Here is a 14,924-nt window from a genome sequence, read left to right as displayed (position 1 = left end):
AAAGACAGTACATCAATAACCTTTCAGCCAAAAAAAACAAACAAACAAAAACAAAACAACCCCAAACACTTTTGCAGCAGTTTTCATTTTAACAGCTCAGCTACCACCAAGCCATATCCTCTGAAAACTGTAAACCAACTTGTCTGTGTTAGAACATTTAACACTTCAGCCAATGAGTGTCAGAACTGATATATTTCCAAATGTTTAATTTTATAATACTTTTTTTTTTTTTTTTTTAAAGAGCACACACATCCAGCAAGAGTTTTACTAACTCCATCATCCAAGGGCAGATGATGCCCTCCTCCTAAACCAACTAGATATGAAGCCTACTCCCTTACAAAAGGAAAAAGGGCTCAGAGTCATATGTTATGATTTCACTTCCCTTTCAGTGAATTCACTTGGAACAAAACATACAGTTTGAGATATTACAACGACACGTCCTGGCTGAAGACACCTCGAGTCACGCATATGACCTGTGAAGACATATGCGAGGCCTCCGCCTGCACATGTACCCCTCTGATCACAGTCACCCCTCAGTTGTTAGACTCTGGCTGGCTATCTACTGCAGGTAAACTCTTTTGTCCACAGACTCTAAGTCAGGCCCTGCTGATGTTAGCCAAAACTACACAGTTGGCATGTCGGCCACATGTGAAATGTTAACTGCATGTTTTGTTGCCAGGTTCGGTGCTAAACCTTGGACAATATCATCCCCAGGTGTGATACGAATCCAAAGCCAGAGCTGGCTCTCACATGGCTGCAGTTCTGCCATCTATCCCCAAGAGAGCAACACATCTGCTGCTGTGGTTACGCTGCTGTGAATACAGCCTCCAAGCAAAGGTCCACCTTCAGGGCTCCAGAGAGACCTGACGCCTCAAAGGAACAACCTTCAGTCCTCTTAGCTATGGGACAGAGTTGAGAGGGGCTCCAGCAGCAGGGAGACACTCCTTCCTCCTATCTGTTGTTTTAGAAGGCACTACAGGTCGCTAGTCATCTCTGCACACTTTTGTTTGACTCTGTTATTTGAATGCTAGATTGTGGCCTTTCTGCTGGGTCTGCCATGCCCCAGGGTGCTGGTGGTCCAACTTCAGTTCAATGACTGCTCTGAGGGCCATGTATACATGTCTTGTACTGAATACGTTGAATCGAAATAAAATGTTATGACAATAACTTTTGTTCCCTGAAAAAGAGGACCATGATACAACATCAAAGCCCTTTTTCCATTAGTTTTTACTCGGATCAGCTCGACACAACGTAGTATGACTCACCATGACTCGTTTTCCATTACAATCCAGTACCAGCTAATGTGTGTGGGGTTGTTAGAGCAATGTGGCCGTGCATTGGGGAGCTGCATTGTTTTTTGCAGCTGTTTCCTTCATTTCAAGGTATCAAAAGCGGCAGTTTTGATTTATGTGAAGGAGATGCTCTGATGGCTCATCAAATGAAAACACTGATTAGCCAATCGGTGGCATGCAGTCTGCTGATGTCACATTTTCGAATTCCATGGAACCCCAGTGGAGTAGGTGCTAAAAACAAAGTGCGTGGTATCGGGTACTATCACCTAATGAAAAACCATGAAAAGTGTGCTAAGCCCACCAAGGAGGTACTAATGGAAAGGGGCTCAAGTTGCAATTGAAGATGGGCTATCAAACTGAGGGATGATTATAAAAACAGGTGCATATGTGCAGGAGGGGCCCGACATATCTTGTCACAGGTCGTCTACCTTAAATGTAATAACAGAAGCATCTTCAGCCAGAACACAGAGGGGCATGATATCCCATACTGTACTATATACTGTGCTGTACCGCACAGTATATAGTACATATACATAGTACGTATAAGCGTTCTTATACTTCTGTAAAAAAAAAAAATGATATAGACACTTTAACACTTTGTTTGAATGTGCTGCTAACACAAGATTTTTATGTCTGTTTATGATTCCTTTAAGCTAGAAAAGCTATCAAGCGTATTCCATTTAATCTGGAGAGAATAGATACCCTGCCTTTTTATATATATTTTTTAAAATGACGCGATATATCTGTGTGCTGTTTTTAAAGATCTCCATCTATACAGTTGAGTAGTTTCAGGTTAAGTGCTAGACAGATTCAGCTCAGAAAGTGTAGAATGCTGTTGGTTTTCATGTCTTCATTCTCAACTTGGGCAGCCTCAAAGTCAACAAACACAAAGGTTTGAATGGTCTCTCCCAAAATTTCTGTATTATATAAACTTCAAACCTCACTCTGACATTCATGCAATAATACACAACAAAATGGCATAACCCCGAACGCACGCACGCACGCACAGGAAAAAGACAAGATGACATCACTGTATCACTCCCCCCACTGATGTTTCACGCTAGGAATGTGGGTAGGAGTGTGTGTGTGTTTCTGAGTGCACATTACACTACCACAACAGCTGGTTGCCTTGGCAACAAGGACAATAACCTCAAACAGAAAAAGTGACAGCGGGGGCCATTGTTGCACATGACTTCATTTCTTTCATTAAAGATGAAAACATACACAGGCACACTTCTACCGAGCAATCTAACTGGCCAATCACATCTCTTCATTTTTTAGTCGAGAAGAAAATATAATTATGTCAAAGTAAAGTCCTTCATGATGTGCATGTTTCACTTCCTTTTCCACTTAACACAAGGGAGCTACTCGGAAGTGAAGGATGGTCACTGCACAGTTTTAAAGAACACGAACACACACACACACACACACACACACACACACACACACACACACACACACACACACACACACACACACACACACACACACGGAGTAATTGCAGCTGCCCTGTGCAATAAGTCAGCCCTGTAGATCAATACAATCCCTCAGTCTCAATGATCTCATCTTCCTCCCCTCACTGTGTATGTGTGGGCGGGTAGGTGTGTGGAACTGTATGGGTGAAGGGAGATGCAGAGAATACAGGGAAGGAGAAATGGAACTCAGAAAGAAGGAGGGAGATTCCATGGTTGGCATTGGCTCAGAGAGATGTTTTTAGCGTCCATTCGTAACACACACACATCTGCATTCATATAAAGCTCTTGGATAAAGAGAGTGTGTGTGGTAGACTATACACAGTGTGACCAGTCCAGCCTTTACAGAGTAGCACAGCAGGCTTCAGCAGGTTTGCCGGTGACAAGAGGCAGTGTGGCTGACGAAGACAGCTGGTGACACCTTAAGGGCATCCACAAGGTCTGGCACCGAGATAACACAAATACACAATGGCAGAGCATGAAATCTGATATGAGATTTAGTTCCTGAGGTCATGAATCAAGGTGTGGTTTGGGGGTGTACTAGAGTGAGCTACAGTGGGCCTAAATATAGAGATGCATAATAGACACGGAGTGGTGCCAGGCTGCAGGGTCTATCTCAGAAGAACCACAAAGTGGAAGTGAGAGACAAAATGGAAGGACATATGTCAAAATGCCAAAGATTCACACGACATCTAGTGAAACTGACTGCTATATTGTTTTTGTTACACTTCTGAATTCAAAAGGCCAGACAAACACACTTCCTTGACTAGCGATTGCTGTTTACGATAAAAGAACAAAGAGATAAAGATCTATTTGCAGTGAAATTTAAAAGGACAACTTAAAGAAAACAAAGCATAGAGATAGATAAGATATCTCACCTGTGCCGAGGTATCCTTTAAACCGCTCTCCAATGCGATCCACAAATGCCCCACAGATATCTATCCCCAACAACGCCACCTACAAAACAGAATAAGAAAAATCAAACAGTTATAGCGGGCCACACACAAAAATTATTATATTATACATATCAATATACAGTCCGTTTTCTACATCAGTGACAGCAGTGAGAGGAAGAGAAAGGGGAGGAGGATTACATTCGATTCTGACATCCTGAATATTTTTTAAAGACCATCGAGGTTGTTTATTAAGTTTCTACTGACTCAGCAGACAGGTGAGACTGTGAATGATCCTTTTTCCATATTGAGAGTAGGGGTGGGCGGTATAAATGGTATACGATAGAAACGATATAAATTTGGCCAACGGTAGAGATTTTGACTATACCGCTCTACCACGATAGCGCATGTTGATGGTGTCATTAAGCTGCGCCTGTTTTGATCAAAAGCATTGCAGCAGCTACAAACAACATCATCTGCAAATTATGCCGGGCGACAGTAATAGCAAAGAGACAAAGCACTTTTGGAAAATGAGGAAAGCCGAAACCTGAGCTTCCTCCACTTCCCTACCCCTCATCAAAGCGTGTGCCAGATTTCGATGTCTCATTATGGAAATTTGTGATCGTTTTTTTTTCTCATTTGCCCCTAACCACCAGAAACTGTCACGTTAACTTTCATCGAGTGGAAAAAAGTTAGCGCTCAACCTCCAGCTTCACTGTGCTAACATAGCCGTGTAGCTAGCGATCGCGTAGCATCATTATATACGAGCTAGCCCAACTTCAGTAACCCTACAAACGTCACTGCTGTTTAGTTTTCTGTCTTCATTTATGTTGGAAGTGATAGCAGAGCTGTACGTTTGAATTTTTCAGAAATCTCTCAGTCAGAACATGATTGAGATATATATATATACAACACCCAGCACGCCCCTGCGGGCGGTTTATCCTTCAAGCTCGGGTCCTCTACCAGAGGCCTGGGAGCTTGAGGGTCCTGCGCAGTATCTTAGCTGTTCCCAGGACTGCGCTCTTCTGGACAGAGATCTCCGATGTTATTCCCGGGATCTGCTGGAGCATATATATATATATATACATACATACACACATATATATATATACATATATATATACATATATATACATATACATACATACACACATATATATACATATATATATACATATATATACATATACATATATATATACACATATACACATATACACATATATATATACACATATATATATATATACACATATATATACACATACACACATACACACACACACACACACACACACACGTGGAAACTAGCGAGCTAACTTACTTCTGTTTTCATGGATGCCTGGATGCTAAACTTAATTGTTACATCTGGTAAAGCAGCAACGCTGATCATTTTATTAAAGATGAAAGAATTTACACAGTTTTTAACTCTCAGCAATGATGCCGAAGTGTTCGTTTGACTTTGGGACCTGAAGAAGACGGAGTTTTGGACCCAGATTACTCCGCGAGGCTCCTGACTACGGTAGCCGTAATGCGCCGACAATCCATCAAGCGGTGCGGCTTCATAGCTTACCAAAGTCATACTAAAACATTTTTGACAGATTTCTGTGCGCTGTGTAGCACATAAAATCGGTTCGAGGTGAGTAAGCACAACCAGAATTCATACATAAGACACAGTCGATTTTTGAGAAAATTGAAGGATTTTAAGTGTGCCTTCTAGTGTGTAAAATCGCGATATATATCGTTATGCACATGCTTCAAATTATACTGTGATATGGATTTTAGGCCATATCACCCAGCCCTGAGAATCAAAATCTTGCCCCCACTCGCTTTAGAGATGTAATTTAGGCCAGTCAGGCATTTTCCAAACCTGTCCGAGTCTCAGCTATATCACAAACACGAGAGACTACCAACAGAAACGGAGTACAAATTGGAAGTAATTCATTCTAAGCAGCTTAAGAGTGTAGAGGAAAAGAAAAATAAATAAAGACATTTCAGACATTTTAACGGTGGTGAATGAACATAAGTAAACCTTCCAAACTTTCACCAACATACAGTACAACCAGGGCTGTGCACTTAATCCAGTTTAAATCGAAAGACTCAATTAAAAGACAACTTAATAAACTTAAATAAAGTCTATTATTTCTCCAAACTATGTGAGTTTGCGTCTTAGATAATCATGCTCTGAATATCGACCAACATAATTGTGATTTCTGCCACAACCTAGTAGCTCCAAATACAACTACTTGCTTTTGAGAACTGATGATACTCGAGCAACCTCTATGTTTTGGTGATAACCCCAACATGGAACAAAAAAAGATCTCAAAAAAAGACTGTGATAATTTAATCACACAAATGCTTAATGAACAGTGACAGGCTGAGGCTCAAAACATGCTTGAATTGTAATGTATATTCTGTCGTTAACTCGGAGCTCAAACCGAGACAATGAGTGTTGTGTTTAATGGCTAACACCTTGCCGTTTCAAAGATAACTGCATGTCAACAGCTGCGGCACTCCTGGTTATGCAACACCCAGTCAGCTGTGTCCTCTTTAAACTACCTGCATAACTGCAGCTAATGGAGGTGCACACTGATATGCATTTTGAAAATCCGGTTAAAAATTATCCTGGAAAGAAACATAATGACTGAAGTCACAAGTGGAATAGAACGTGATGGCACCATTATTGTGGTGTGGGATTGTGTTCTCTAAAGTCACCTTTAATAGTCCTTCCACACTCTTCTCCACTGCCTCTCTGCGTTTTAATTCACCTCACAAGCAGAAGAAAAACTGGCCTGCGATATGATTCTTAGGGGGATACAGAGTTGTGTCTAGCGCTGGAGATGAGTTTTTCCACTGTGATCCTGACTAGGATCACATGCGCTGTGCTGCTGGAATGCTTGTTTTGGCAGTGCTGTGGTAAAAACTGAAGTGAAAAAAAAAAATTAAACATGACTCTCTGGACTCAGTAGGGGAGTCAGACTGCAGTTTTTCCCTATTTTAGTCAAAGGAAGAACAAAGGCAGGTATCTACAGAAACAACAAGGGGAGCGATGAGGAAAGCATGAAACGGGGATGAGGGCCAAGTCATGACACACAAAGCAAAAATCACCTGGAGAAGAAACACAAGCCCTGGGTCAACATGATGACTCCGTCATCCTGACCTAATTTACAGGGAAGGGGGTGGCAAAGACAAGAAAAACACCAGGAAAAAGACAAAAACGGTAAAGGATGGAAACAGCCCCTGGGCCTCCCATCCCCCTCTTCCACTCAGCACCCCAACGAGCTTGGAGCCCATAACCATATGGCATCCTCAATGGGAGAGACAGAGGAGAAGACAGAGTATGAGAGAAGGAAGGGACTTGACATGAGGAAATGCTGGAGAAACAAAAAAGCCCAATTTCTGAGAAGTTTCAAGTCAGGTATGGCCTCAAAATACTTAAAAACCCTATACAATAAACCATGTGCATGTTTTTAGTAGCACTGACACCAACACATTTTCTGTATCTCCAGATTACAGGATTCAAAATGACGGGGGAGCTGAGGTATGTTGGAGAAAAGAAAAAAAACAAACTGCAAATATATTTAGTGCCGTATGAATGGCTCTTTGTGAAGCCCCAGCCTGCTTAGCCTGCTGATACGCATACCAGGTACAGGTTTTACTCTGGATTCCAGTAAGGGTTAAAGTGAGTGTTTGATTGAAGAAAAAAAAAAAAAAGTGTCCAACGCTCACAAAGAAATAAAGACAGACACTCAAACCATATGATTACAGAACAGACTGTTAATAGAAAACAAACTGCTCACAATTTTTGGTAAATGAATGAATGTTTCAGTTATTTATCAAGCACAGATACTCAAAACTAGCTGGCTCTAGAATCTTCTCACACTGGTCGAGTTACATTTATATTATAACATGAATTCTTAACAGAGAACAGTGGTAAGGCAATAGAAAAGACCGCATATGTATCGGGATATCACCAAGCTAATAAGCAACTACAGCTCTACTCCGAACCATTAATCCAGTGATTATAAAGAATAAAGAAAAGGACCAGAAGCAGATTTAGACCATTGTCTGATCCTGCTCCTCAGAGCCAAGCTACTGTTATAGACTACAGTTCAACAGTTCCTGCAGCTGCTTCCCACAAAAAAGCGGCGATCAATTCCATTCACTGGACGGTGTTTCCTGTGAAGCACCTGCAGGAAGAAGCCAACACAAAAATAATTTTATTGCACAATAAAGAAAAAAAATCTGAATATGGTGACACTGAAATGGACAGCGCCAAGTCGGGATCTGAATCTTAAATCTCCAAATTTATAATTTCCTTTAACCAATACATGCAGCTTTATCTGACATGTGTTGACAGCGATGTCAAACTAAATGCAGCAAAGTGATGTCAGCTAAAAGCATTTTCTATTGATGCTGTGTTCTGGATTAAATATAATACAATGGGTTCAATGAAGCTAAAAACTGGTGTAGGCCCACAGACTGTACATGACAGACGGACACAGCCACAAGAAAAATCACTTGCTTTTTTCTGGACTTATTTCTTAGACGAGTCCACAGTTTCATTTATTAAACCTGGAAAACTGTATGCTAACACAACTGATCACACAGCAAACCACATTAATCGTCAGATAACGCATCTTGAATACACAAACACCACAAACATGCTCTTGAGGTTCACATCAGTAACATGTCTCAGGCCCATAGGTCACTGCTTGTGTAGGTCTGCTCCCTATGACCTATAAGCAGAACTGATAATGACACAGGTATCACTTAAATATTACCAAATACTAGAGGTGGGAATCACCATACATCCCACGATACGATATTATTGCAATTTTTTAAAATATTTTGCGATATTCAGATTCTGTACATAAAGGTAAACTTTAGCAATATTCATTTTATCTAATATCAAAGTCTCGCACTCAGTCTCTCTCTCATTTCAGTCAGTTTTATTGTTGACAAACTGAACGGTTTGTATTACAGTCTAGTCCAACTTAACTGAATGCAACCATCTGGTACAATTATAGCTATTCTGAACTATGCAATATGAAAACTATGCAGCCCCTTCAGCAACTGAAGAATTTGAAAGTAAATTAAAACAAAATATAATTTTACATTAAATAAAAAAGTTTTAAACTTAATTAAAATAAAACATGTCTTAAATTAAAATAAGTAAACCGTCATGTTTATTGCTGCCAAAAAACAGTTAAACACATTTGGACAGTGAAGGAATGTCAGGATTCTTGCTCAGAAAAAGTATCAACATGCTCTGAAGTCAGAGCACAAAAACCTTTTTGTAACAAAATATCAATTTCTGTTGTCCCTGTATCGATACATTATTAGCAAATAAAATATCACGATACTTAGAGCTGGGCGATATGAGATTTTTTCATATCACGATATGTTTTTTTCATTTCAGGCGATAACGATATCTATCACGATATAAGCCAAATAACTATATTTGTAAGATTTAAATGTGCCGTTGCTCACAAGTAAAATGTGAAATAATCAGCAACTTGTTTTTATTTAAATATTTATTTCCCATAATAAGTTCAACAGGGTAGATGTACTTAAGGAACATGAGACTTTTTCAGATAAATAAAGGCAAATATTGCAAACTACACAAAAGGCAGCCGCTAAAGCGTTTAAGTTTCAAAATAGAACAAACGAAACAGACTAAATTGTCAATTCCACTTAGAAACAAAATATTAATTCTAAAAATAAATCTTAGTTTGTTTTACAGAAGAACAGACAAAACTGACTAACTTTTGTCAATATCAAATAAACTGAGAACTAAAAGGAAATTCTCAATCTCTCCTTGTTGTATAGCTGAGCTTTTCTAACAGTTTTAACAGTTACTTTAGTCTGACAAAAGCCGAATGACGAATTAGCGCTTCCAGTCAGAGACTGAGGCTACGTCCACACGTACACGGGTATTTTTGAAAACGGAGATTTTCCGTTTTCGTTTTAAAAAATAATCCCGTCCACACATTAAGGCAGAAATGAAGGAAAACGCTGCTATGAACATGCCAAAGCAGCAGGCGGCGCTAGATTCCTAACCGTGCAGAAATGTTGGCCAATCAGAAGTCTAGAAGCCTCGGTGGGAAAAAGTAAACAAAGCTGGGGCATAGAAGCAGAACCGAGTCGTATGTGTGGAGGGACAGTAACTGTGTGTATATGTAAGCATTTAAACACTGCAGAGAGTAGAATTAACAGTAACAGTATTGTAGAAATTCATTTCACCGAAACAATAACGTGGCGCACAGTGTGACGCATGCACCAGTTTATTGTATTTCCAGTAGGGCTGCTCAATTAATCGAATTTTAATCACGATTACGATCTGGGCTTTCAACGATCATTAAAAATGACTGAGCCGATTATTAGCCCCTCCCTCATTTATCCGCGACACCTTAAAGGCCGGTCCGTGAAAATATTGTCGGGCATAAACCGGTCCGTGGCGCAAAAAAGGTTGGAGACCGCTGATTAAGAGGACCCGAGGGAAGCTCGGAAAGCTAAGCAGAAGTTATTTGGAGAGTGACTGCCGTTGGTTGAAAAGAGAGTTTAAAAAAAAAAACTTCAGTGGTGTTGCACACTATTTTATATTATTTTTTTAAAAGTCATTGTTAACCCTTTAAAGCCGGTCAGAGCTGCATGCTCCGTTTTGCATAACTATTGTTAAATCCCTGTAGAACCTGAACCGTGTAAGCTAGCGCAATAATTTGTTTTGCATATGAAACCGGAGGAGTTGTACTTACATCTTATGCCATCAGCTTGTCCTCGGTCACGGTTTCGTTCCACATATAGCTTTGCAAAAATTGCATAAAAAGCGCTTGCAGGAACAAAAACATAATATTCCAGAAACACGCTTTGCCGTTCCTATCAGCTGTTCGTAACACTTCCCACAGTGAAATGATGCACATGCTGTTTTCTTTGCAAATTTGCATCATAGGATTGTTTTTTGTTTTTCCTCTCCAAAATAAAACTATGAAGACACTCAAAATAAATTTCCTGTTGTTGTAAACTATTTTTTACAACTTTATTGTATTTAAAGTTTTGAGGGATAAACCTCTTAAATTTCTCCAAGTAGAAATATATGTAAACAAAACAAAAGCGATTTTCAATTTTTTTTGTAGTTTATTGCACTTTTTTGCAATTTATGTAATTACTATGGACTTAATGCATACATATTATTAAAATATGGGCTATAACAGTTGTATTGATGTATAGCAACTTGAAATGCTCCCACAAATGGCACTACAGCATGTAAAAAAATAATATAAGCTCTGGTGGACTTGGTTCTATAGTAGGTCTTAAAGGGTTAAATAAATATCGTCAAATAATCGTGATCTCAATTTCAGTGAAAATAATCGTGATTATCATTTTTGCCATAATCGAGCAGCCCTAATTTCCAGACTTGCTTTCGGCACAATTTACAGTGCACGCTACTCTGTTTTTTGTCAGACTTGAAATAGCCGAAATACCTTCACACTACGGAACTTCTATGGCTCTTCCGTTCGACAATCTCTCCGGCATTGGAACCATCATCTGTTTTCTCTTCGGTCACGCTCGGTTGATTTTTCTAGTCGGCACACTCATTTCCTCCATGCGCTGGCTCCATTACCCGCTGGCTGCTTCCCAAACAAACACACGTGCGGCTTGGCACTTGTGCTGTACGTAACAAGTCACGCGACGTGACGCTGCGGCTGTGATTGGTTCGGCTCTGCGCTACTTAATTTGGATTGGCTGACTTTTTTTTATTTATTTTTATTAAGAGGACAAGAGCGGCGAGGTCTATCGCGATAGCTTAATTTCTCTATCGAGTAAAAGTTATATCGCGATACATATCGTTATCGTTCTATCGCCCAGCTCTAACGATACTACACAGTATCAATTTTTTCCCCCACCCCTACCAAATACCATTCCTTATTCTAACTGTAGACTGTGGTTATGTTTCTATAGGCATCTATCCTAAAGCATAGACTGTAAATCATAAGTAGATATATATTATTATTATTATTATTATTATTATTATTATTATTATTATTATTATTATATTTAAATGTATACTTATTTTACTGTATCTGTTTATCTTATCGAGATGTTTGTTTACCATATAGTATTTTAATTTTAGCTACATGCTATTCCACCTATTTAACATATTTGCCTGTTGCTCTTAACTTTATTTTCACAAAGTTGGGATAAATTAAGCTTTTCTTATCTTATCAACGCAAGCTTTAGTGTGTGGCATCTCTTACACTCCATTAGACACAATTCAAAGTGTTTGGACAGAGGAGTGTGGATCAGTTTGAGCAGTGATGGGTCATATGGACCTGCTCTCCATAAAGGCAGCATGCAATATTAATATTCTCTCTTCTATAGGTTCTCTAGCTTCTGTACTCTTCTGTAAGCAAATTTGATTTCCTATTCCGTCTACACAAACACACACACACAGAAAAGAAGCAGATGAGGCAGGGAGGCGAGGATACATTAATGAACTGATCAATAAGAAAAGGAAACAGTGAAGGGCACACAAACGCAGCCAAGAAACAGAATATTTTTTCCATTACTAAGAGGCACTTGATTGTGACACTCTTTGTGCCTGAAAGATCTCTGAAATGTATTTGTAGGTCTTGAGTTGTGTTTTCCACTCACGCTTAGCCTGTGTCTGACTCTAGTTCTTGTTTCCTTAAATGCCTCCTGTATTCATCTCCTCTCTTCAACTCTTTATCACCTCCCCCTCCCCCCACCCGCAACTGCTGACTCAGCATGTTGCTTACAGCTTAAGGCCTTCTACCCAACAGAGATCATGAGCATTGCTAAAAGCCTGCTGTATGAAGGCCTCTGGGGCTCCCAACTCACTTGCACATCAGTGCAAAGTGAGCTCGAGTTACTGGCTGTGTCATCTACATAAAAGAACAAACCTAAACAAAGAAAGATGTTAGCTTATCACAGCCACAGGAGATTAAAAAAAAAGGCTATAGCACCATACAAAACCATTCACTGAGCATTTCTCTTCACTATTTTTAACAATAGCAAAAAATTCAGCTTATAAAAAGCTTTCTTCTTGAACATCTAACAGGGATACTAAGCGGACAATTGGTGAAGACTCCACAGCTGTTTTTGTACAGTGCTTCTCACAATACCGATTTCACTATTCCTAAAGTTTCCATGGTACTAAATGGAAATGAATATTAAAAGTTTTATTTAAAAGATCACAAGACCAAAATGACAATAAAGTCCAGAACACTTTCTTTCTCTAGCTGGGTGTCGTCAAATTAAAAATCTCTTCCAGAGGCTCAGATGCTTCCTTACGCTGAGCACACAATTTCCACACTCATACAGACTTTCTGAGTCCTGCATATCAGTGCAGATGAAACTAATCAGTCCAAAAAGCGACTCGAGAGTAATACTGCAGCATGGCTTTAAAAGGGATTTCCAGCTGTTATGACTTGCTGTCTGGACTGGTGTGATGTGCTGGCAGAAATGGCACATTCCTAACTCTGTCTGCAAACCAGCATATTACACACAAAATCCAGGACTTAAATAAGGAGAATACTGAGAAAATCTTGAAGAGAGAGGAGATCAAAGGAGAGAGAGAGAAAATAAAACATGGATCATAACAATGAATCTCCCAACCCCTCCCCCATCCCATCCAATGCTCCAGCAGTCTACAGTCCTAACAATGGGTCTCCTTAACACAGACACGCACACAACCAAAACAGCAGCACAAACCCAACAAACCACAGGAATGCCCCTCAAAAGCACTCCTCAATGCTTGGGTTGCATTTAAAGATGTCTGCCTCTTGTGCTCCAGGATTAGGATGTCATAAAGAATCACAGAGCCTTCTGCTTCTTGCCAGCGCTTTTGTTGGAATTTTCCAGTGCACACATTAATCTCAAAACATTAGACTTGGGTCTTCTTCATATCGTTAACAGGTCTTTAAAATGTTTTACATCATCTTTTGAAAAATATCTCAGTAAATGTCAGTGCTGTCTCTTCCCAGGTACCAGGCAAACCAGTGGAAAACAATTCACGAACAGGCCGAAGGAATGGCTCATACGATGACAGCTCAAGCTCTCTCACCTTGAAATTGCTGGAGTTCACCCATCCCGTTAACTCGTCTATAGTCTTGTCCAGCCGGGGTTTGTCCTGCTCTACGTCCGGGGAGCGATGCGGATCGTTCAGATAGTCAATAAGGTCCTGTCCGACCTGCAACCTGCGGGTAACATCTTTCTGCAGTACCTGCTGGTAAAAATACTCCATGTTGTCATGTTCCTCCATTGGGCACTCAGTGCCGTGCGGCCAGCCGCTGAAGCCGGCCGGAGACAGGAGACAGTGGTCGGTGGGACGGGGTGCAAAGAACTCGAGCTGCGAAGTGTAAACCCTTCAAGGGACAGAGACACCGTGCAGTCTGGACTGCCTCTAACTGATGTTTAGTCATCAACGTACAATCCCTTGCAATATATATATATATGTGTATAGATCAATGTAGCATAGAAATCATCCCTCCACTTTATACGTTACGACAAAGACGAAGCTGGCTGGTTTCCTTATTAGATACCGTTAACTCAGAGGGAACTTAAACTTGGCGAAACTTCGGGAAACGAATAACCGCAGTGGCCCTCAGCCGGTTCCTTTAATATAACCTCATCAGAAAAAAATAGCAAATATGCTTGGCTGTTATGCTAACAAAAATAGCACATAGAAAGCTAGCACGGCCACCCAAACAAATATGGACAGCTTCACAAAAGCTAGCTCAGCTAGCTACCGTCAGTTATCCGCAGGCCTCAGTCCGCTGCTCTATTCCATGACCGCAGGCTTTAAAGGCGTTCAACGGTCAGCTCCGTCCGGGGCAAAGTTGCACCAAACTTCCACAAAAATAGTTCAGCTCCAGTCCGGGGGTCTCTGATTTCTCTTTAACCCAGGAATAATCGCTGCTGCCGTTAAAGCTGTTATTAGGCGCTGAAAGCTGCGCGTTGCCGGGGACTGCAGTTCACCAGGAGGCGCAACCGATCAACGATCAGGCCGATGGGTCTTCGGGCACTGCACAGCCAGCCTGCATAATGCCTGATGTAAAATAAACAAGTGCACTGTGAACCACATCCGTACTAAAATAGGGAAATATATACGCTTATTAACTTAAGATATATTTTTATTGATTGTGGCTGGTTAATTTCTATTCTCTGTTCTAGAAACGATAAACAAAATTACTGTTTACGTGTGGGCGTGTCCGCTGTCTACACGGCCCTCTGCTGACATCTAG

At 40.4% G+C, this 14,924-nt stretch overlaps 1 protein-coding gene across 1 annotated transcript in view; it reads right to left on the bottom strand.

Moving 5' to 3' along the window:
• Positions 1 to 14,691, bottom strand: part of clasp2 (cytoplasmic linker associated protein 2) — a 67,632-nt gene extending 52,941 nt beyond the window's left edge. Inside the window, exons 1-2 of the mRNA XM_085396406.1 lie at positions 13,745 to 14,691; positions 3,643 to 3,721 (exon numbers count right to left, since the gene is read on the bottom strand). Of these exons, the coding sequence (XP_085252532.1) occupies positions 3,643 to 3,721; positions 13,745 to 13,942 (277 nt within the window). The 5' untranslated portion in view covers positions 13,943 to 14,691. The remainder of the gene's footprint in view (positions 1 to 3,642; positions 3,722 to 13,744) is intronic.
• Between the last annotated feature and the right edge of the window lie 233 nt (positions 14,692 to 14,924).

This window comes from Rhamphochromis longiceps, linkage group LG22 (genome assembly GCF_057381845.1).
Source record: "Rhamphochromis longiceps isolate RC_006_pf linkage group LG22, R_longiceps_female_GT1.1, whole genome shotgun sequence".
Taxonomy (NCBI): Eukaryota; Metazoa; Chordata; class Actinopteri; order Cichliformes; family Cichlidae; genus Rhamphochromis; species Rhamphochromis longiceps.
This window is presented reverse-complemented; position numbering and strand designations above follow the sequence as displayed.